Source organism: Cyclopterus lumpus, chromosome 11 (assembly GCF_009769545.1).
Source record: "Cyclopterus lumpus isolate fCycLum1 chromosome 11, fCycLum1.pri, whole genome shotgun sequence".
Classification (NCBI taxonomy): domain Eukaryota; kingdom Metazoa; phylum Chordata; class Actinopteri; order Perciformes; family Cyclopteridae; genus Cyclopterus; species Cyclopterus lumpus.
Window position 1 is genome coordinate 15421923 of NC_046976.1, and position 23224 is coordinate 15445146.

Sequence of the window (23224 nt, forward strand, 5' to 3'; positions counted from 1 at the left end):
CTGAGTGATTTGATTCTATCAAAAGACAAAAGGCGATTATATGTGTTCATATTTGAATGTTTAGACACGGTGCACCCCTTTCTCAAAAGACAATGGTACAAACCTTAGAGCAGCAGCGGCAAAACAAATCCTGGACAAGACAGCTAGACTCACACAGGAAACCGCACCACTGTGGCTTCAAAATAAAATAAAACATATAGATACAAAAACATTCCATGTATCATCACTACTACTACTACTACTACTACTACTACAGCTTATAAAGACTACTACAAACGATAAAGAAGTTACTAATATTAAAACAAACATAATTAGTGAAGGCCTACCAATCAATGGGCGACAATACATCTATTTCCATCTTCGCTGAGTAAATTAACTAGTCAACCCAAAAAAATGATAAACTGGTGTATTATGGTAAATAATATTTTCACCTGAAAAAGCAGACTTGATGTCCTTTTTTGCTTTGGTTGTATTAATTGTTATTACCACAACACAGCGAGAGCTTTGGGTCAGACAAAAAAGGCCACCAATGAAATGATCAAAACTTGTAGGCCTATAGAGAAGGATACAATATAGGCTACTATATTGAGCATTACCATGCTAATTAAAATCAATATATAATGCATAGGTCTGTAGGTCCGAGCAATATAGCCATCACAGATAACCTCTTCTTTAAACTATCATTTAGTTATATTTTATTTCTGTGAATATCCTGTTAGTTGATGCCCCCCCCCCCCCCCTTCAATGTGTCACTTAAAAACATATTTAAAGTAGTTCTCTGAACCGCTCTGCTTTAACTTTGAAGGCCAACTCTTCTCTCATCCTGTGTCCTGCGGCCCACGCGTGCGCACCTTGACGCTCCTCCCTGTCGCCGCTCGGAATGAGCGCACGGTGCTCGGCTGTCGGTGCGGCGTCAGCGCGGTGTAGTCCACTACGCCGCGGGTCCAGCGGTGTCGGCTGTAATGCAGCGGTGTGATGTGTCGCACCGGACGGACCCCCTGACGCTCCGTACTCACTCGTCTTCGTCCCTGCAGGAGATGGTGGCCGGCGGCTAGTTCCAACTTCGGACTCCGCGGTTTTGGTTCCTCGGCGAAGGCGCACTGACATCCAGCTGGTGAGTGTCCGTCGCTGCGCACTTTCACCACAGTCACCTGTTTCTGCTCCACAGGTAGGTCACCCGACTGGCTTCTGCTGCCGTGCGCCTACGTATCGTATAAACCTCCAAAATAAAAGGCTGATGGAGCAGAAGCTGCTGGTTACAGTATATTTTTATTGGAGTGCAGGGATGAATCAGTGAGGCTGGAGACATTATATACTCTGAAACTGACAAAACTAACTAAACAACGCGAGCTGAAACGACAACATCCTCCTGTGAGCAATTTATTTTAACACCAGATGTGATAATTTAACTCCACACTAGAGCCAATGTTAAACGACAATAGGCTCCAGTCACCTCCAGCAGTTCACCTGTCACCTCCATATGGACTTACGTCTGTATCAGCTGTTTAAAATGAACAAAGAGCTGGATGGCAGCTGGATTATCTGTTTGAAGTGCGAAAACCGTGACCTTCAGATGGGGGATCCTGATATCGTGAACCATGCGGTGGAAACATGGTAATAATTCACTAAAAATAACATTTAACATTTTAAATGTTAAAATGAGCAAGAAGAATACGTAAAAACACACGTGGTTATATTTATATGACCCATATGATTTAAGGGGTTAATAGAAAGTTGGGTCAGTCTCTATGGAAGGCCACATCTAGGGTCCAGTTGGCAGTATATGAGACTCTGCATTCTTAAAAAAAAGATGTACCACTTAGACCACTGAAAAACTCAAATCAGCAATGTGGAATAAAAAAAAGAAAAGATATATATGTATGTTGTAATGTTATTATTGGCAAAACTCTTAAATAGGCTCTCATGGAAAATGTCCTTGTCTTTAGGCTGTGTGTGTGTGTGTGTGTGTGTGTGTGTGTGTGTGTGTGTGTGTGTGTGTGTGTGTGTGTGTGTGTGTGTGTGTGTGTGTGTGTGTGAGAGAGCCTGAGCCTGAGCCTGTCCTTATCCTTAAGAGAACTTCTACTACCATTCAGACGAGTCTCAGTTCCTCGTGAAGCCTGTGAACAAGCCTCAGTCTTCATGCTTTGGTGATTGTGGACCAGTAAAATGTTTAAATTTAAATCGGGGCCCGGTTCTTTTGTGTAGCGATTATAGTCCCGTCGTTCTTGAATGTGCTCTTTAGTGAATCATCAAAGTGATGCACAATGTCAAGTAAAGGAGATGAAGTCCGGATCTGCAGGCGTACTAGAAGATCCTCTCTGCTTTAAATAATCACTTAAGCTCCATGGCACCTCCTTTAATTTATAATGTTTCCCTTTGTTAATTACCTGCATGTCTAATTTTTGTTGGTCTTGGTTCAGTGGCTGGCTTTGTGTTTTCAGCCAGATTAGCTGTCACTGCTCCTGCTTACCTCAGAGCTATTCTTTGTTTATTACAAAAAAACAAAAAACACTGGGATCACAAAACACATCACTTCCTGTGATGTTATTTTCCCCATGGAAATACCTACCAGCAATAATGTTTAAAAAAAGTAAACACAAGCTTTAATGAACTGGTGATGCTTTTAAAGCTGCATTAAATGTTCTGTTTTTTCTTTGTTTACTCGGGGGCAGCGTATATGAGCCGTCAACACAGCCGCCAACACCTCATACAGTTATTATGGCCACATATATTTACACATCCATGACACACAGAGCAACAATAGCACTCAGTTGTAGTTGTGTCACCTGAAGAACAGTAGTTTATTATTCTATTACTCCTGATTTGGTCTCCACTAGAGATTCATAGTTTTCCTAAAGAAATTCGACATGTTGTGTCCTGGGAGTAAAAGCACACTATTCAAGGAATCTGGGGAAGTGATTCATTTTTAAAGGTAAAACATCCTCTTCATACATATTTCAAGCAACACTAAATTCAACAAGGGGAAATGTGCATAAAGCTATGGGTTCCCAACCTGACGGCTTTAGAGTATTATTTGATGGCATTCATAATTAGTAGGCAAAAGAACAGCGTTTCTGTTAGTCAGCATTGAAATGAGATGTGGTGGCCTATGTATAGCGAAGAAGTCTGGGTGCTTATAGTGAACGGCATTTCACTGGTTGAACCTGATCACAACCACTTGTATGCATTTACTTATTCTGTAGTGATAACTTTATTTTGTATGTACCAGCCATTTGGATATATATATATATATATATATATATATATATATATATATATATATATATTATTTATATATATATAATATATATATATTATTTATATATATATAATATATATATTATTTATATATATTATATTATTTATATATATTATATTATTTATATATATTATATTATTTATATATAATCCCGTTTCCCGGATTTAAAACCGAGTTTCCACCAACCATGTGGCTCTTTAGCACCTAAATGCTCACTCTGTCTCTGTCTGCTGGACATGTAGCGTGCATTTGCTTTATCAGAGCATTTTTTGTTATTTTTTCTAAAAGAAATGCTTCCCGCTGCAGCTGGAAAAGAACCTATAATGGAAGCAGTGAGAGTAAACCAAAACAACAAGCTGAAAGAGGCTGAAAGCATCAAAGAGCTGAAAGGCACGGTGGAGTGGAGTGTCACTGAGAGCGTCACCTTTCACATTACTCATGATACCTTGGTCCAAAGAGCTACAATACAGATCTTTCAAATGTGCCCGTGTCCCTGTATTGACGGTGCTGGTGGAGCAGTATTGTAGGCATGAGGGACTACACTCATTCCTAGTCATATTTAAACTCTCTTAGTTAACATCTATTCATGAGAATTAAGGTACTTTGCTCACGCCGTCACCGCTCGGTGAATCATCCGACTTCCTATCATCTGTTCTTCTTCTTCTTGGAAATCAGGCTTCAAGTCAGGCAGACAGATGATGTCATCACAGCGGGCGCTCACCGCCCACCCATTCTGATTCTGGAGTCCCAGAGGGGGCAGCCTACATCATTAACCTCTTGAACCGCCTCAGTCAGCCTTACCTTTTATCTTTTATGAGGAACAAAGGCCGCCACCGCAATCAGTAAACAGGTAACTGCCTTACCTGTGAGATCTCTTAATCTCCAGCGGCATCGGCCACGACTGAGCTGCTTATCTTCAGCCCCTGTCTTACACTTTCCCTCATTTAAAGAGCCGAGACGGACGCATGAACTGCGGTTGACCAGATTGTATTCATGCGTGATACAGATATGTTTGGACTGAAGCTGTCAAAGGCTGATGTTGTGTGGTGGTATTCATATGATATAATAATATATATATATTTTTTTCTACCGTGATATTTAGCCTTCTATTTGTCGACAGACCTCTTTTCCTGTTCTTTTTTTTTCTCGCTGAAGGAAATTATATTTTCAACGCATCCAAAATAACTTTTCGAGGCGCTGGATTAAAAAAACGTAATGAAGGCAAAAGTCAGACCAAAGATCGGCACACTGCACTCGTACATCGTAGCAGATCATTTTCCCAGAGCAGACAATCAGTGGCAAATCAACCCAACCAGAGCTATGTAATCACAATTAAAAAATGGTGACGCCATCTTCGCGTGCCAGAGCCAGAAGAATAGCTACAACAATGGGGACATGTCTGGATGAGATTTAGGCTGCTTCACAGTCAAATGAACAGAAACAACCTCTCTCATAGGTCTACTTTCCCTTTCGGCAATTCGATACGTCACTTTGCTGATTGGTTTGAGCGAATAACAACGCCTCCAAAACATAAAACAACCGACGTAGAAAATCCACACTGTAATGTATCCAAAAACATTGCAACTTTATGACTGTATTTTGTTTCGGTGGAGTTCTTCCTACGGCTGCTTGTGTTCAGACAATATTTTGAATATTTAGTTTGGTTTTAACGTTAAAAATGGAAAACCATGTTTATACCGCCCCAAAGATCTGTGGCATTTTGGTATCAGCCCCTAAAAGCTTAGGTATTATGGCACCAGCAATTTCAAATGATACCCGGCCCTCCTCACTTCTGCGGCGGAATCGTTGTTTGAGATGGAAAGTGGAAGAGAACAATTTGCTGTCTGCCATAAAATTGCTATTGAAGGAAAGAAAAAGTGTTTTTTCACCTTTTTAAAATGTGTCTCTTTGCTTTGCAGCAAGATGAAAGTGTAGCCCGTCGCTTATAATTTCACCGCCGGGCGTAAAATTGAATTCCCATTGATTGTGGGGCCTCGCCACTCTGATGATGGAAACAGTGATATGCCGGGCTAAATTCCAGTCATTCATTATTACTATGTATTGACCAGTGACCTATGAGAGTGTAGTCTGAGCCGATGCTTCTGCACAGCCCATTGCCCTTTACTGTGACCACTGGCTGGCTGCCATTTGGCCGAGGCTACTTTTATCTTTCCGCCATTAAAACACGTCAGTCAATTCTTTCCCCACCTGCGGGTCTGGAGGACATATGCGACAGTGGCTACATTTTTCAGGACAGGGGGATGAAAATAAAAACAGAGGGGACGTGTTTCCTACGAAGCTTGTTCAACTGTTCTGACCTCAACCTCTCCGTGCCCATTTTCCCAGCAGCCCAGCCTGGCGAGAGGCAAGTGGTGGCGGTTTAACTCAATAGACTTCCCCCAGCACGCCTGTGCCCGGCTCTATGGGAAAGGACTATGGTTCGTCAATGTCATCTCTCCTGCTGCCAGCCTCTCCATACTGATTAGATGGGAAAGGAACAGTAGGTGAGATGGGATGGTTTCTCTGTGGAGACAAAGGGTTTATTGTAATTGCAGAGGCATCCATTCATTCCACAGATCAGTGACCTTTACAGTGTATCGGACCACACAATAGAATCAGCTGCTTTGTTTCCACCCTCGTAATTACCGCGTGGAATTCCGTCTGCCCTAGAAAGAGGCACGGCATCTCAAAAATTGGCGAATGGAGAGGCCGGAAGGTGCAAATGTTGTTTCGAAATTGAGTTTCAATGGGCACCATCGAACGTGGTTGTCACTGGAGATGCCTTTCACAGCTGCACCTGGAAGCTTTGCACATGTGCATCTTCAAATAGCTGCAAGAGGGAAATATTAACATCTCCATCAGCCAGAAACCAAATTAATCACGTCAGATTGACTGTGGCTTTGTCCGGAGTCTGAGAGGAGCATTGATGGCTTCCACACTGGTGATAATATACTGCGGCAGAACTTAAAACTGCACTTCATCAATATTTTTATATTAACAATGAATCAAATTACTATGTGTAAGAGATAATTATCACCCAGTTTGAGATTCTCTTGTCCCACAGGGAGCTTTTTAGTCTCTTTTAGCTCATTGTTTTGGTTTTGTATGTATTAGACTAAAAGAAAAATGAATCATTTAGAAAATCAAATTCTCCGGTTCCAAGCAATTTTGAGAATGTTCTACTTTTCTTTGCCTTAAGTGGTAATAACTCAATATCTTAAGAACTTGAACTTTTGGTTGGGCATTCTGATACCACCATCTCGGGTAAAAAGAATCTGCAGATGAATCTAAAACGAAAGTAATTGTAAGTTGCATGCCCCTGGTATGATGAATTCAGACACCGACAGAAGAAGCAGGTGGGGCCCTTTGACCGGTCTGGTCTGGGAACACCGTAGGCGTTTCCAGGAGGAGCTGAAGGAAGTGTTGGTTCAATTGATGTTAGTTAGTCCTGCTCTGTTATGTACGGACCTGTATACATGTTGGGAGATGGCAGGATGGAAAGATGAGGGAACATCCCAGGGTTTCTAGACAAAATCCTCTTCTTCCTATAGCGCAGCTTCAATCACAAACACTAACGCAACACACAAGAGCTTGACACTTGTGCTGATGCAGGGTGGCAGTGTTTGTGCTGCCTTTTTATAGCATTTTATTGTGTGTGTGTGTGTGTGTGCGTGTCTTAGCCGTTGCCTCACTTGCCAGGGTTGTTGTCAGAGAGTGCTAGAGGGCAGCCAGCGTGCAGGAGAAGCACGCGCAGCCGCCGCGGCCGCACGATGCCACGATGGTCTAGTTCAGGAGAGAGCGCCCGGGGTGGAGAGCGTCCTCGGTCACACTCTTGGGGTGGAGAGCGGCCTCGTTCACACTCTTCCAAACAACGGGCTTTGTGCTGAAATATTGATGTGACGGCAGCACACACTGTCCTCCCGGTGTCACGCATATCGGACATGTGTAGACTTCTTATATCCTGGCTTGACTCCAGCTACCAGGGTGCGACAGATGCATGGATCCTGAAACACGAGACTATAGTTATGGATGGACTTCTGAAACAAGTAGCCGATAGATGGAAGACTGTCTGTCAAAACTTTGATAAAAGATTATTTCGGAATCTCGGCCTGCAGCTTCTCAAATGTGAATATTTTCAGATTTTTCTCTATTTTAAATCAGGGATGGGTCAGGATTTTCGAATAGTCATTAAATTGCTGAGATACGATGAGAAATATATATTCGCTTGTTTTTACTGGCGGTAACATGCCGGTAAAACGTGCGCGGCACGTTCACTTTGACTCGTTGTCGTTTGCTGATTCATATTCATGCAGGTGTTCAGCGTGGCACTGCCAGTAGTTTCACCTGGGAGATGCTTTGGAGCTGCGATGCTTTGTACAACACACTCAACAGACGTGCAATGAAAACTCACCCATCAGTCTCGGTTTGTCTTTCCACTGTTCCAACTATTTGGTTGAGTTAGATGTCTACATGCTGTTTTCCCCACTCTGTCTGTCTCTCTCTCTCGGAGCAGCTTGCAATGCCCGTCTCTATTCTATATCAAGATTAATTAAATATCTTGGTGTCTTTTGGACTGTTAGTTAGACAGAGTTTGCACTTTGAAGATTTCACCTTGGGCTCATCAAACCACAATACTTGGCATTAACTGTATGGTCAGATGGGGTATTCTTTAATAGCATCCTTCCTGATTTAAAACCAGTTTCCTGTTTCCTGGTTCCAATTTTAAGACTTTTCTTTAGGCAAAATTCTTGAAAGGCTGCTTCTGTTCTGTTAACAGTTAACATGTCAGAACTTTAGCTTCTTAGCTCAAACTATGTTCTTTTATTTTATTAAAGTAATGTCTAACTTAATAACAGTTACATTTTATATTAGTTTATCCTACTACTCCTATAAACTGTGGTTGAAAAGTGCAATCAATGTAGGTTAAGAGTGTCTAACTTAAGGTAACCTGAGGTAACTAACCTACATGAATCCAAATAGGTAACTTTGGATAGTTCTATATTTGCTATTTGAACTTCCCTTTTTGAAGTTGTATAACTGTGTTTTATAACTGTGTTTCATCTCACTAATAAATCATCCATTGCTAAATTGAAGTCGCAGTCTAAATGATTGATAGTCTGCATTACTCCGGTATTAAAAGAGTGCTCCAATGATTGAGTATTGCACTCCCACAAAGTTGGGGAACTCTCAAGAGAATGATTAAAACATAATGGTCAAACTTGACACAGCAAAAGCGGAAGTCCTGACATACAGTTTCCCGGTGTGGGTCGAGTGTCAGTAATGCCGGATCCTACACTTCCCATAATGCAGCTTGAGTCGTGCCATTGTGTTGGACCCTGCCTGCTTGTTAAACAGCCGTGCGGACATCATTGTTATTGTTTTGTGAGATTTATCCAGTTCTGTACCAATGCACTGAGATTAACCAAACGGGTGAAGCATGAAGTCGGAGGCCACCATCTGTTGCTGCCTTATTAGACGGAGAGTGTAGATACATCAAAGCCACCACCAGGCCAAAAATAGGACCTTCGTCAATGTGATTTTCTAATGTTTGACCTTTCCAGTGGAGCAAAGTCGGAGGGGCCATTTGTACGCTCGGGATCGGTTAACGATCGGTTGAATGAGAACAACAACAACAAAAAATGAAATGGTACTTCGAAAACTTCCCAAAACAGCCCGTTCTTGCTCGACGTGTGTTGTGTTCTTCAGACGGTCCCTGAGGTCTCTGCCAGCGCTGCCTGTCAGACGTTCTTTACAGCTCTGTCAAGTGTGCTAATTGCTGTAAATAGCTGGGCGCTCTGTTGTTGTGATTGACCCTTGTGAAAACCCGCTCAATCTGTCTCATATTTGGCAACGTGGAGGGAGCACTTTGTTGGCCTCATTTTGTATAATGGCTTGTTGTTATTGCACATTAAACACAGTTAATTACATAGAGGGCGGATTGCTTTTAGGTGCTATTTGAAGGACTGCAGGGGGAGGTCCTGTGTGGATCTGTGTACCAGTAAACATTGTAGCTGAATGGTATCAATGACTGCTTGTTACTCCCTTTTAGTGTCGTGGGTTGTTTCCTGAAATCGGAAATTGGGCCTTGAAATTGAACTTCAAGACCGGATTAAAGCTGAGTGATGATAAATTGGAAAATTACTTTCAAAATGACATCACAACCCGACCGACTTGTTACGTTACAGCATTAGCTACAGGAGGAATGTGACTCGTATACCATATAATGACGTTGGTATTGATATTTAAGATCCACAACCACTGACCCTTCACTCAGCATGTCAACTTTTCCAATTACTGGAAAGTAACTTTCAGAATTACTGCTTGAAATTCATTGTAATTTTTGAAGCAATACATCTCAATGTCACACAGAAGTAACCAAAAGCAAGCTTCTCATTTCTAGCCCTTAAATCATCCATTTAATTTGGATTGAAATCACAACTGTTGCTGGAAGAGTTTATGAACTCCATGAGTTCGGTGAAGACTTTGACTCCAGCTGACTTTGTAACGTTTCAAGCTCATTTGAAGCAATAATCCGGTGAAACCCTGCGGCCATTTGCTTTGGCAACACAGGGTCACGACTTTGAAGTTATCCTGACTGAAACTTCCCGAGGACCAAACACATTCCTTACAATTTTGCTCTTGTTTTCTTTGCCTTTGTAAAGATTATAACACCAAACTGCAAACTCTTGCTTTGGCATGTGAAAAAAAAAAAAAAAGAAAAGCTTGAAAGGACCTTGTTGTGCCGATTGCTAAGCTAGGTTTGGATAATTGCTGGTTGTGTTCCGCAAATGATCAATTGAGTTATTGCTTGAGAATGTATTTAATATTCAAACACTATGATAGATACTTTTTACACAGGACACTAAAAGTAAGAACATTGGAAATAATAATGTTAAGAAAATATCCATCCATTGGATTCATGGAGAAATGGGTCCTGTTGACTTGGGGGGGAACTTTAATTGGGAGACATTTACAATAAATGCACAGACTTTCGAAAGACCCCCCCCACGAAGCAATTTATCTACAAAGTAAAAGCCTGCGCTGATGCATTTTTGTCTGTGATTCCTGGCTTCTGAAACATGAAAGCGGGCAGCCATAGAGAGAAAAAGGGCTGCGCCGATCAGAGGAAAAGACGGAAGGATCTGCCCAGGATGTTTGAGATCTGAAGGGAGGCTCGATCCCGCTGTCTCATTAGATCAGTCTCTCTGTCTCTCTCTCTCTCTCTCTCTCTCTCTCTCTCTCTCTCTCTCTCTCTCTCTCTCTCTCTCTCTCTCTCTCTCTCTCTCTCCCTCTCCAGCTGCTTGGTAAATGAAATACAGCTTTTTTTTTAAAATCAACCACTGATGTCAGAGCTGCGCTTCACCATCCAGCTTTTGTGCATATGTGTGTGACTTTCTGTGAACCTGTTAATGTGAATGTGATGAGCAGAGCCTCCAGCCTTCACATCTTTTCTCAGTTGCTGGATTTAGCATATAACTTGATGATTTTGCACTGCATACATCTATATTTTTGCAACACAAATGCTGCATTTTTCATCGTTCTCTCTCTATTTAATCTATTTATGTTCCATAATTATGCTTTGCTACATACGGCTCTGATTGTGTTGCTGCATTATTTGTCATCGCTTATACCTTCAGCAACAACCCCAGTTTCCCCACAAACTCTGTTAACATCAAGTCTCGTGTTGTCGTAGCAAAAGACAAATGGAAAAACTAAACAATGCAGTACAAAGGTAGTCTGCTGCTTTCTTGGCTCCCCTCCTCCATTTTATAGCTGGCTTTATAATGGTGCAGTTACCATGGCAGCTAGAGCATGTTAAGCTTTAGGATAACAGTAAAAAAAAAAAAAAAAAAAAAAAAAAGTGGGGAGAAGGACAGGGAATAATCACAGGGTATGAGGGACTAAAAATAGCAAGGGACTTAATCCCAGGCATTATTTATTCATCTAAAACGTCTCATGTCTGCGCCGGCTGTGTAAACATAATTTCTTCTGCAATTCCTCGTCGTGCAGGCACGCCGTATTCTGACCTAAACCCCCACTAACTGACTCGTGTCATGTCCACATGGAGAGGGGAGATACAGTGGCAACACAACAACAACAACAACAACAACAACGACACACTCCGGATTGGCATGTCGGGGCTGGATTTGCTGTGGGGAGGTTGTCCGGTAGAGGGAAACCAGTTCTGGATTATTGCAAGGAATTATTTTTAGGTGACGCATTGGAAAACGGCTGCAAAATAGAGACTAGAGCACTGAAAAAAACATCCACAGTGGCAATTTGTAATTGAACTCGTGTTTAATGTTACGTAATCGCCAGTTCATTTGTTAGACGCAGTGATTTTCAATGTAGAGACTATATTGAAGCTGCAGCGTGTGCAGTGGCTGTCACACGGCGAGCGTTAGACTGATGAGAAGCAGAATAGAGGTCAGCCTCGGGCGGCAGGCAGGGCCCGGCTGCTCGGCTGCGAGAACTGATATATATCATTGTCTGTTGTTTGGAGAGAAGAAAGCGTTGAGCGATTTGGCTTTTTTAAAGGCCGGTATACCAGCGCTGACACTTGTACACTTGTATGCTTGAGATCGATTACTTGACGAAATGGTTGCTTCGGTCCGAGTCGACTTAGATTTACTTTTGTTGATTAGTGGTTTTTTTTCCATGCTGAATAACTTATTTCCAAGAATGAGAACACTCCTGGTAAACACACAATTTAAAGTGGTGATATTGTTTGAGTCTTTGTGAAGAAACTCAGTCTGTAACTAATCGCTTAGTCGACAAAATCTAAAGAATTTCTTTAGTTGAAGACTAGAAGCTTCCAATAGCTTATATTTTGTGTGAGTATTTGTTATATAAACAGTTTAAGTCCATTTAAAATGGAAACTATTTAAAAAGCCTCTGAACTTACAATACTCAAACCTACAGATCTGTCATATCTTAATCTGTTCCTAATATACTGGAATACATTTCCTGGAAACTACAATAATTCGAGCAAATTACAGACAGACAATGTTCATGTGTCACACTTAAATTATTCTTATTGTAGCCTGGAGAGTCTTTTAGTCAGTATAGAGCTAGACTGATAAAGAGCCCAGGCTGCTATATTGGCTATTATTAGCTTATTGCAGAGAGTGGGAGCAACATGCACACGTATGTTGGCAGATAAGTGACAAGAAATACATGTACAGAAATGCCAATGATGGTTCAAGATCATTTAGAAAAAATGTCACCCATAGAGAGCTGCAGGGATGACGCAAATGCCTATGTCAATCCTGGAAGTTAGCAATGCAATGGTTCTTTTTGGGGGGTATTTACTGATAGTCTGTCTTTTTTTTAAGCTTCTGTTAACCACAGACCCTTTTTTCAGGAATTTAACCAACTCATTTCTGGGTTTTAGGACTCACTCCTGCACCACTCTGCATAGATTGTCCATCAGAGAGCACTGACATGTCAATTCCTACGCTGTAAAATGTCCCACTGATCTCATTGGTCACACATTTCTCTGGGGATTGTTTGTTTATGTTACGTAACAGTACGTTCCGCTCTCAAATAAAGAATTACATTATACACGACACAATTGATGAATTAATTTCAATAATAATAAAATGTGCAAAGTAAGGTCATGGACTGTTTTTATGTTGCTCTTGTCAGTGATGTTAACACCCCCACACACAGAGGTGTAAAACCCTCACAGGATTTATGGTTGGATTCAATATGTTTCACTCATGTCAAGATGGAACGCATTTTCACTCAAGCAAAAAAATGAGGAATGCCTGAGATTGTGCATGTCACCTTCATTTTTAAGTGATTGTTGTGCTCTCTGCTTTATAAAAATGTAATGTTTGAGGATCAGATGATGGAGCTTTCCTGACCCATTTAGAGAGTGGTTTTCTCAGCGCTGAGTCCTGGTTTATAGCTAAACAACTCCGTTCCAAGTGTCTGCAATCACTCAAGGAGATGAGAATGCAGAGGACATGTCACATTTATTCTGACATAACCACTGACTGTAATGGACATGACATTTTCAAACAACTTCGCTCATGCATTTGCTTTGCACAGAAGGTGGATCCTTAAAAGCTTCTTTTATGCAAATCAACTGTCCACTTGTGTCCAAAAATGACAAATTTACTGAATTCTAATTTTGATATTGAATCTGATTGTTGGTGATATAGCCCATCTCCAGAAAGCTGACGAGTATTTTAAAAATACTGGTATTTTTTATTATTTCCAATTTAGCAAAACTGACTGCTGCACCTCCATCCATCCATCCATTTTCAATACCGCTTATCCTCATTAGGGTCGCGGGGGCGCTGGAGCCTATCCCAGCTGACATAGGGCGAAGGCAGGGGACACCCTGGACAGCCGCCAGTCCATCGAGGGCACATGTAGGGACATACAACCATTCACTCTCACACCTATGGGACATTTAGAGATCAATTAACCTGCAGCATGTCTTTGGACTGTGGGAGGAAGCTGGAGAGAACCCACGCTGCCACGGGGAGAACATGCAAACTCCACACAGAAGGACCGCTCCGACCGGGAATTGAACCCACGGCCCTCTTGCTGTGAGGCGACAGTGCTAGCCACTACACCACCGTGCAGCCCGACTGCTGCACCTAATAACAAAATTGTTAAAGCTGCTCTAATCAATATGTTTATGTCAATAATAGATCAACTTACTGTGTATGCGTATTGTTAAAGAGGTGGTTTTTAAGAAATGTAATATTTTGTCAGCTCATTTACTTCTGAAACTACTTTACATTTTTCAAAAGAAAAAAACTAAAGTCAGAGTAATTAATAATATCATGTTACAAATAGTTATTACAAAAGCTAGGTGTTGCTTTAGTACAGACCAATATCAAAAGCAGACATGCACTTGTTCTGCTCTTTGATCAGAAGGTCTCTAATTTCATTCATAACTCTGCAAAAGTTGAGAATGCATTCAGGCAAGTTACTGGATAACTATACTTGTGTTTAGACAACATTAACATTTGAGAACAAACCAAAGTATTGGAGCTAAAACGTTTGTATTGTATTGGTGTCACAGTGGCAACATTCTGAATACATATTATGAATTATAAATTGTAAAATGTTATTTGACATTTTACACATTGCAATCGCTTTAGTCTTTTAGAAACCATCGAGCACGACGGGTGATGTGAGGCCATTGCTGCTGCTCCGCATTCTTTGTCTTGGTGGCAAAAGTTTGGTGGAATGACGACCAAAATACTTCTAAAAGTTGACGCTTGTGTATCAACAGCTTCTTTATTAGCTGTATAATGAATTGAAGTGTGGATCCTGACTGTTTCTGAAAGGTTCCAGAAGTGCCATTTAGTCGACACTAAGGGAATATTTACTTATCTTACTTGAATAGAGATTGGTTTTGACATCTTCTACACAAAACAGAAAGAGGCAAGTTATCCAGCTCTCAGCATCTCTTTCGGTTCCTAGCGCTGTCCGTGGTGCTGAAAGCTTGCATTCTCTATCTGAGGAAACGTATGTTGAGAGGATCTTTCTTTCTCGTGCTCCTTGGACCTGTATCTCCATTCAAACAGGCAGGTGCTCTCTTAAAGAGCCAGCGAGGCCTCCTCTGAATGGAGCACCGTTGAAAGCCCCGTGAGGTTGCATCGGAAATGGTACCAAGTGCTGTTGTCTTCAAATCTACCCTTAAACATCGAATGTTATGGGCGGTCCGAGTTCACAGATACACATAGAAGAAGCTTCTTTTTTTTTTTTTTCATTTTCACATTGTCCAACTGTCAAGATTTGAGAAGACACTTTTAGCTGCATGATTATTTAAACACAGCGCCCGTGAAATATAGAGAATGTTTCAAGTACATTATAATTTGTTGCTAAATTATAGACGTCACTGCGTTTAGAAATAGCCCAGATGGCAATTTGCAGCATTAATGAGTTCATATTTAATAGAAGTGCTGTCACATGTTGGCAGATTTAAAGAAGCGACAGCCCTTTTTGTTGTCTTTTTTTTCTACTCGGCATGTTTGCACCTGACCACTGACAGCTCTTCAGTCAAAAGGCTTTCTTAACTCCCACCTTTGTTGCGTAACATACCTGCGGCTTGTTCCTGTGTGTGACTGAGGCGGCGCGGACATCTTAGTATCTAGGTCAAGTTTCTTGACAAGCTAATCCAATCTAAACTGCTGTTGGATTATCAACTAAAATAAACCTGTTCAGACGATGGGTCACTTCCTGTCCAAAGTTTAATCTGGAGGCTTAAAGAAAGTTACCAAACAGATGTTTGAATAAGGGCTGGTGGAGGCTATTATTGACACGGATGGTTCTGCTACTGAAAGAAAATGCTTTGTGTTCATTTGTTCATATTAAACCATAAAAATACAAAACCTCTAAGCTACATTTGAATCATCATTGGATGCTAAAACTAAGCCAATGGTATTTTTTATCTGAGTAAAGTGGACTTAGGCATCTTCTAATCCAAGTACAGATTAAAGCCCCTGAAACTGCTGAGGTAAATGCTCCCACATCAGCTGTCATGTCAGCCGTGGCTGATTGTGGTCATTATCAGGTCAGGTCAATAGAGACCTGACATTACAGTCTAGTTTTAACTATCCAGATTAACATATGAATCCCAGCTTTTTGACAGTCAGTTGTTCATCTTGAGAAGCCTGTCGGACGGACTGAAGCAACAAGGAGAGACAAGCGGTGCGAAGTGTCCCTCCTGCTGCTCGGCCCTGATTAGACTCCTATTGTCGGACGTTCAGTTTAACTGTGGCCTTTGCTCCAGGACAAAGAGCAGCTTTGACCCGTGGGGCCAGAGAAGGAAGACTGGAACAATGTTCTGGCTTCCCGGAACGCCTACATTACGATCCAACTGAAAAGGCCAAGTTTAGTACTGCAGCTACATAATGGTTCACTGGTAAACACTTCAATTCGGAGACCTGAAATTAGAGTGGCCATGGCCGTCATTGAGTTCTATGTTCATTTAAGGATTTAAGTGGTGGTAAAAACAATAATAAATGCACTGGATGGATGTGGTGGATTAGGGCAGTAATTTCTTTATGTTTTTTATACAAAACCACCATTCGCAAGTGGAAAAGAAAAAGAATATTCGATCTGTAGTCATTCGTTTCTCAATGTTAACATAAAATGGAGGAAAATTAATGAAATTGCATTTTGAGCAGCTGGAAAAGAAATATATATATATATATATTCTGAACAAAAGATTCTAATGCGTTGGGAAGACTCATGCCCTCAGTATTAGTACTCATATTATTATAAGGGTGTTCGACAGGTCACAAAATGAAATGTGCAACAGCATTTTAAATGAATTAGTTATTGTGGGGGAAGGATGGACATACACATTTCAAACTATAACCACTATTTCTGATATTAAATAAAGACTATGAATCATTTAAAGTAATTGCACGTAGCTTAATTTGATTATTATATGTTGAGGTTCACAAATGCTTCATGTGTCACTTTTTTAATCCAGCAAGCCACTACAACTGCATTGTGTTTAAAATGCCTTCCTCATTCCTCACTCTGTGCAGTATCAGGGGATTATGGGAAAGTTTTAGAGGAAATATGTTCAAATATGCATGGAATTATTTTTAAAATATAGGTCACAATTGACTGACTGGCTTTTATGAGCTCAGTGGCAATGCTACAATTCCGCTTGAGGCTAACAGATGGACAACCTGTGGCCCTTTTTCTGGAGAGCTTTATTGTGTGTGTGTGTGTGTGTGTGTGTGTGTGTGTGTGTTTATAGCTGCAAGTGCGCATTAACTCGCATGTCATTCCTTTGTTGTCCTTTGAAGGAGAGGGTTGAAGGATATGTGATTTTGCTCCACAGAATGGTATGGTTATTTAAAGGCAAGGAACACAACACAAGAGGGAGACTGGGAAGAGAAAGTGAGATAGTGAGAGAATGGATTTGAGTCATGTGTTTACCTGCCAGTGGTGCTTTTTCTGTAGTGTTGCCATAGCAACAGGGGCTCGCTGTGGTGCGTGTGTGCGTGTGTGTGCGTGTGTGTGCGTGTGTGTGTGCGTGTGTGTGTGTGTGTGTGACAAGGGATGTAATTCCGCCTGTCACCAGTGTAGCCAAGAGCTGACTCCCCAGCTGCTGGTTGCCATGAGACCAGACAGACACATCTTCCGCTCTCGTGATAAATCTTTTCTCTTGACGCTCAAATCGCTGAACAGATGAGCTACATTTTGTTTTTCTGAGATAAATGGACACCACCGTGCTCTGTGTAACTCAAAATGCAGTTCTGCCATTGAAATGTAATTCAAATGATCAGGGTCGACGCAGGTTTGGATGGGAAATTATAGGTTAACTACTTCATTCAAGCAAGCCATGGAATAATATTGTATAAGCTAAAACCAAGTTAACTTTGATGTTACTATAGCGTGTTAGCTACTCGACTACACATGCTTTTCCTTTGCACGGCAACAGGAAGAAAGCACAAACAAACATGTTTGATGGCAATGAGTTAGACTCTGAACTTAATGTAAACAATCCCTATATGTTTATAATTAGCCCAGATAGCAACATTTATGAGCTCTTTTTTAATTAAAGAAATATTACATGTTCACAGCTTACAAAAATAAACTGTCCTCTTATCTACTCGTAGAATCTTTGCATCCGCTCTGTAAATGGCCCTTGACCTCTGATAGCGCTGAAATCAAAAGGCTTTTATAACTCTTCCTTGTTACGTAACACACCGGCAGCTTGTACCTGTGTCTGCCTGAGTGTGCCACTGTATGAAATCTCCTTCGCCATTACAGTGATGTTTCCTAGGTTGGCAAAGGCATGACCCGCCCTACTCTGCCTCTGATTGGCTTTCCCTGACAGTTTTAACCCAAACCCTAATCTCCCTCCTCGTGCCTAAACCTAACCAATCCAACCAACGGAGGCAATAAGTACTTACCGATCAATTAATGTACATTGAAATATAGTCAATGTTGTTTACATCTCATGTTAGCACAGAAAGATAAACTGAATTTATTGTGAAATAAATGAAATAACACTCTGTGCATGACACTAATTTACAAGCTTTAATGTGGTAACAATCCAGGCGGTTATTTTAGTCCTACCTGTAGCTAACCAAATAGTACCTTCTGTTTTCATGAAGAGGCACAACATGTCACAGTGTACCCTTGTCCCTCTTTTCATCACAGAGGGCTCCTGAGATGACGGAAGTAGAGCCAGTGTTGGACTTTGCCTCCTCGGGGCGCTCGGGGAGGAGAAATGCCCTACCTGACATCCTGGGCTCACCGGCAGGCGTGAACCCTGGCGACCTGCCTCTTAAGCTGGCTGAAATGTCCCTCACAGGTAAAGCACACAATGCTCTCTTTTTCGTTATAATAGTAAGCACAAGGCTAATTCAAACTGTAATCAGTCCTGGTATCATGCAAGCTCGCTAATTTCATTTAGTCTGGGAAAAGTTTGGGTCGAACAGACCATGTATGTGCCAAATTTAGAGCACTGTTGGGTTGAGTATTTTTGACTGCATGGATAGCAAGGACATGTGCATGCCGCTAAATCCTATATAATAATAAAATGTCTAGTGCATGCTCCAAAAGTAAATTGAGAACAATTCTGTCATTACTCACTCTTTCTATCCTTATAATCTCTGTGCACTTTCAAACGTTTCTACGTTGTGTTTGTAAGTAGCTACGAACCAGCGCAACTAAGCATTGTTTCCCCATGATGCAGGAGCTCATTACTAAATTAGTCCCAGATGTGTAAGAAACGCACGTTTTAAAAAGGAGCAGTGTGGAGGATTTAGGGGCCTCTAGCGATGAGCTTGCAGATTGCAACCAGCTGAACACCCCTTTTGCTCTGCCCTCCCTTTCCAAGCATGCCAAAGAACTACGGTGGCCTCCAGCTAATGCAAAAAACATGAAAATCTCCCTCTGGAGCTAGTGTTTGTTTTGTCCGTTCTGGGCTACTGTAGAAGGACCTGCTGCCTATGTATGACGGCTTATTCTTAAGGTATCGAGAAAAAAAAAAACTGTTCTTAGTTTCAGGTCATTGTACACTAATGAAAACATAGTAATGATTATTATATTCCATTTCTGCCAATAAATTATGCTAAGTCTTCCACACTGCTCCTTTTAAAGCAATTGTTGCTATGCTACTTTTGGTGGTTTTGAAACCGGCTTTGCGATCAACAACAGCTTTGGACTCTACACGTCTTTCTTTTTGTCCCTTGAGAGTCACTGCAACCGATTTATTTCCGTGTCTTTTTTTTGTTGCCGTTTGTGCGCAGATGGTCCGGGAGGGGCCCAGTCACCCGCGGCGGAGGGGCCTCCTGCGCCGCCGGAGAGCTCGGAGGGGAAAGAGGGATCGTAGGGGTCTCGTTGGATTTACTCCCCGGAGACCTGCAACGATAACCTGAGAGGAACGAGTTAGAGGGCGAACCTGTGGGAGAAAGAGAGCGATTATCTCTGGAGAGTCAGTCTGTTTGTGAAGCAGCTGAACCACGGAGGGAGAATGACGAAAGCGACTCCCCAGAGACTGGAGCCTCGCACTCAGCAGCACGATCTGAAAAGAGTCAGACGTCACTTAGTTATGAACCAGTGAGAGAGAGAAGGTGTGTGTGTGTGTGTGTGTATGTTTAGGTGAGTTATACACTCACCGCGGACACTACGCTGAGAATCAAAGGGACCATGACAGATTGTACACTGTACACTATTTTTGTATGATTTATTTGACACTAAAGACAAACAGGAACCCATTAGTCAAACTGTAATGTGTTCCATTTCCTGCTGATTTCTGTTTTGTAGGGATGTGTGTTATTAAACATTGACAATATTAGGGACTTTGATCGCAGCCCATAGTGGTTTAAAGCTTTTTAATCCAGCTGGATGCAAAATCAAATGTCACATTAAGTAAACAGTAGATTTAAGAAAATTGAAAAATCTTTGTGTCGTCTCCTGCTTTTACACTAAATGTCTACTGTATGTTTTCAAACTGGAGGCTGTTGTACAGAGTATCTACATTGTAAATGTACAGTTTTTAACCCCTCATTGCAGACTGTTTTGATCCTGGTAACACTGAACAGGGATTTGATCCATTTTTTTAAAAAGATGTCCATATGGTGAGAGGTGATACGGTGGAAGAACCGTCCATATCTTGAGACATTCCTTCAGAGAATAGTGTCCCACTGCCGTCAAATGAACACGCTGCTTCATTATAATACAGAGAAAAGATTTCTTTGGTGTTTTTTTTGCTCAAGGCTGCTTTTTAAAAGTCTCTTCACTTTCCAAACCTCTGAAAATGTGCCTAGTGGCCAGCTCACAACCCCAAACGTGTGTGTGTGTGTGTGGTGTTCTTTCTCTGTGACGTACTGTTTATCCACCATTTTGGGCTACTGATATCTCCTCAGTTTTAATAAGAGGTTCCATAACACATCTTTACTGCTTGAACTGTAAATGAAAGACAAAACAATTTTCTAATATTCTGCCGACTTTGCATCTGCAGAACCAACACTTTGTCAGGAAAAGCATTTTTTATTTTTTCTTCCCCGTTTTTTATTTTTTTTGGCGTAAACTTCGGCAGGGCTTCTTGGACTTCTCGCAACATGCTTCTTATTGCAGCATATGCCCTTCTGACTGGGCACCGGGGAGCAAGCATCGCGCAACACTACCGCCACAATGTGAGCACCGAAAAAATGGCATCACGCTCGCTTTCTGCCTCTCCAGCATGGAGGAAAAAGTCTGTTCACACTCATCAACACATAAACAGAGCTGTGAATAGGATGCGAGACTGAGCGCGAGAAGCAGCTATCCACTCACTACTATATATATATATACTGTATTGTAGTATAACCCATATGTGTGTGTGTGTCATACATGCTGCTTGTATGATTATCAGACTGTATTCATACTGTCGCCATATAGGAAATGCTGTTCTGTAATTGTCTCTATTTGAAGATGTTTTACCGGTGGCTGTGTCTCTATGTGGATGTGTTTCACAAATGCAACAAGGAAAGCCTGGTGTGCTGCTGCTGAGTTTGATGCTGTACTTAGTGTGTTCAAGGTCTACACAAGCTGTATGATCAACACTTTCTTTGGTGGGCGGGGGGGTTCGATGACTCAGAGGTGTATTTTGTAGTGTCCTGATCTCTAAGTGGTGCATATATTTTATTCAGCTGGATTGAATCCCATGTGTTGATTCTATCTGGTGGTGAAACTTGCCATATTAAAACCACAAGCTTTACATATACAACTGTGTGTTGGATAGTTTCATTTCTACGCAAGTTCCCTCGGTCTTTACATGTTGACATACACACGATACGTTGAATGCTATTAGGATAATATGGAACTCATTATAATACGATTTCTTTTTCTTTCTTTCTTTTTTAGCCACACTAGCGTCAGGGCTCTGTGTGGAGGTCAGTCGGGTCAGAACGCCACTTTGGTCCAGACTGAATTAGCTCAACAGCTACTAAATGGATTTCCATGGAAAAAGCCCACTGACACTATTGATCCCCCGACTTGCATCTAGTCCACCGCCATTTAAAATGTGTCCGATGGTTTGGTTCACTAAATACCTGCCGTCACGTAATGTCATTCTAAACTAAAGATGAGCATGGTAAACGTGAGCCTGCTATATATCAGCATGTTAGGATGGCCATAGTAGGCATGTTCAAATACTAATATGAGCAGTTAGCTCAACGCACACAGCTACTACCAGCCTTACGTGATGTCACTTGAGTCAGCATCAGTTTGGGGCTGAAGACAAGTGTGACAATGAAAACAATCTGGAGGTGTGGAGTTGGAAATGTGATTACTCGACATCTGCAGTCCACTTCTTATCTCTGCAAATAGCATAACACAGTCCAAAGTGCTGGCTGCCAAGTTGCATTGTGGGTAATGCAGGTGCCAAGTTTTGAAAAGGAAGTAGAATGAGTGGAATAAAAAAAAAGAAAGAAAAAGATATCTCTGGTTCCGCTGCATTCATTTTGATTTAAAAAAAGAAAAGAAGAAAACTGAGTGCAGTGCTAAATTATCGGTGGAACACATTAAGAATATTTTAAATCGCTCTTTAAAATAGTGATGAGAATGATGGCTGCATGTCCAATTATGATAATGGTGGTATTTTAATGTTTTTCTTTTGTGATTATCACAAATGTAGCTTGTGTGGCTGTAGGTAATAGCTGGAGGTGATGTATTCATCTTTTGGCAAAGTAAATAACAAGACCAAGTCTTCTACGTATTCCTCTTACATAGCTCTATTCCATATGATTACAGCCACTATTTATGATAAATAAAATGTTGTGTATGTGTCAAGTAAGAGTGTATAAGGAGAACCTGAAGGGAGCCCAAGGCCAGACATGCACTTTTTCTGTTGCTTTTTTTAGAATAGCCATGTTAGCGCATGCCCTCGATGGACTGGCGGCCTGTCCAGGGTGTCCCCTGCCTTCGCCCTATGTCAGCTGGGATAGGCTCCAGCGCCCCCGCGACCCTAATGAGGATTAAGCGGTATTGAAAATGGATGGATGGATGTTAGCGCACTCCCGTTACATAATGCAGTAGTTCTTCTGGGTGTGCAGCAGATGGAGACATTTACCAAATTATCATTCACACCACGTCATGTCATGCTTCCACACCGACGGGGGAATTTCTTTGTTATGTCTGGTATAAAGAAAATGGCTTAAATTCATGTTTTTACAACAATATTCATATGAATACCTTAAGTTACATAAATACGGTGCATAAACTCATCATTAGGATGTTCTGGTTTCACATCCACGCACACGTATTTCAAAGTAAACACAGTCAGGAGTTAGACTTGGACACACCCTGTGCGGTCTCGATTGTCGTGCAAGCAGTTGGGAGCGATTTGACGAAAGCTGACACAGTCTGAATTAGTTTTGGTTTAATTCACTCCTAACCTGTGGAGGTTGATGATGAAGAGTGTGTGTGTGTGTGTGTGTGTGTGTGTGTGTGTGTGTGTGTGTGTGTGTGTGTGTAAGCCAT

The 23224-nt window shown here is 41.5% G+C and overlaps 1 protein-coding gene across 1 annotated transcript; it reads left to right on the forward strand.

The window, feature by feature from the left end:
- The first annotated feature begins 883 nt into the window (after nt 1–883).
- pkib (protein kinase (cAMP-dependent, catalytic) inhibitor beta) lies at nt 884–20620 on the forward strand. Its single transcript, XM_034545404.1, has 3 exons — nt 884–1114; nt 18416–18569; nt 19510–20620. The coding sequence occupies exons 2-3, from the start codon at nt 18428–18430 to the stop codon at nt 19590–19592; spliced, it is 225 nt and encodes a 74-aa protein (XP_034401295.1). The 5' UTR covers nt 884–1114; nt 18416–18427; the 3' UTR covers nt 19593–20620.
- Nucleotides 20621–23224: the final 2604 nt, after the last annotated feature.

What these genes read in the sequence shown, in the direction of transcription:
- pkib (XM_034545404.1), top strand. Translation starts at nt 18,428, where the DNA reads ATGACGGAAGTAGAGCCAGTGTTGGACTTTGCCTCCTCGGGGCGCTCG. An exon ending in GGCTGAAATGTCCCTCACAG is followed by an intron (nt 18,570 to 19,509) that starts GTAAAGCACACA and finishes GTTTGTGCGCAG; the next exon opens with ATGGTCCGGGAGGGGCCCAG.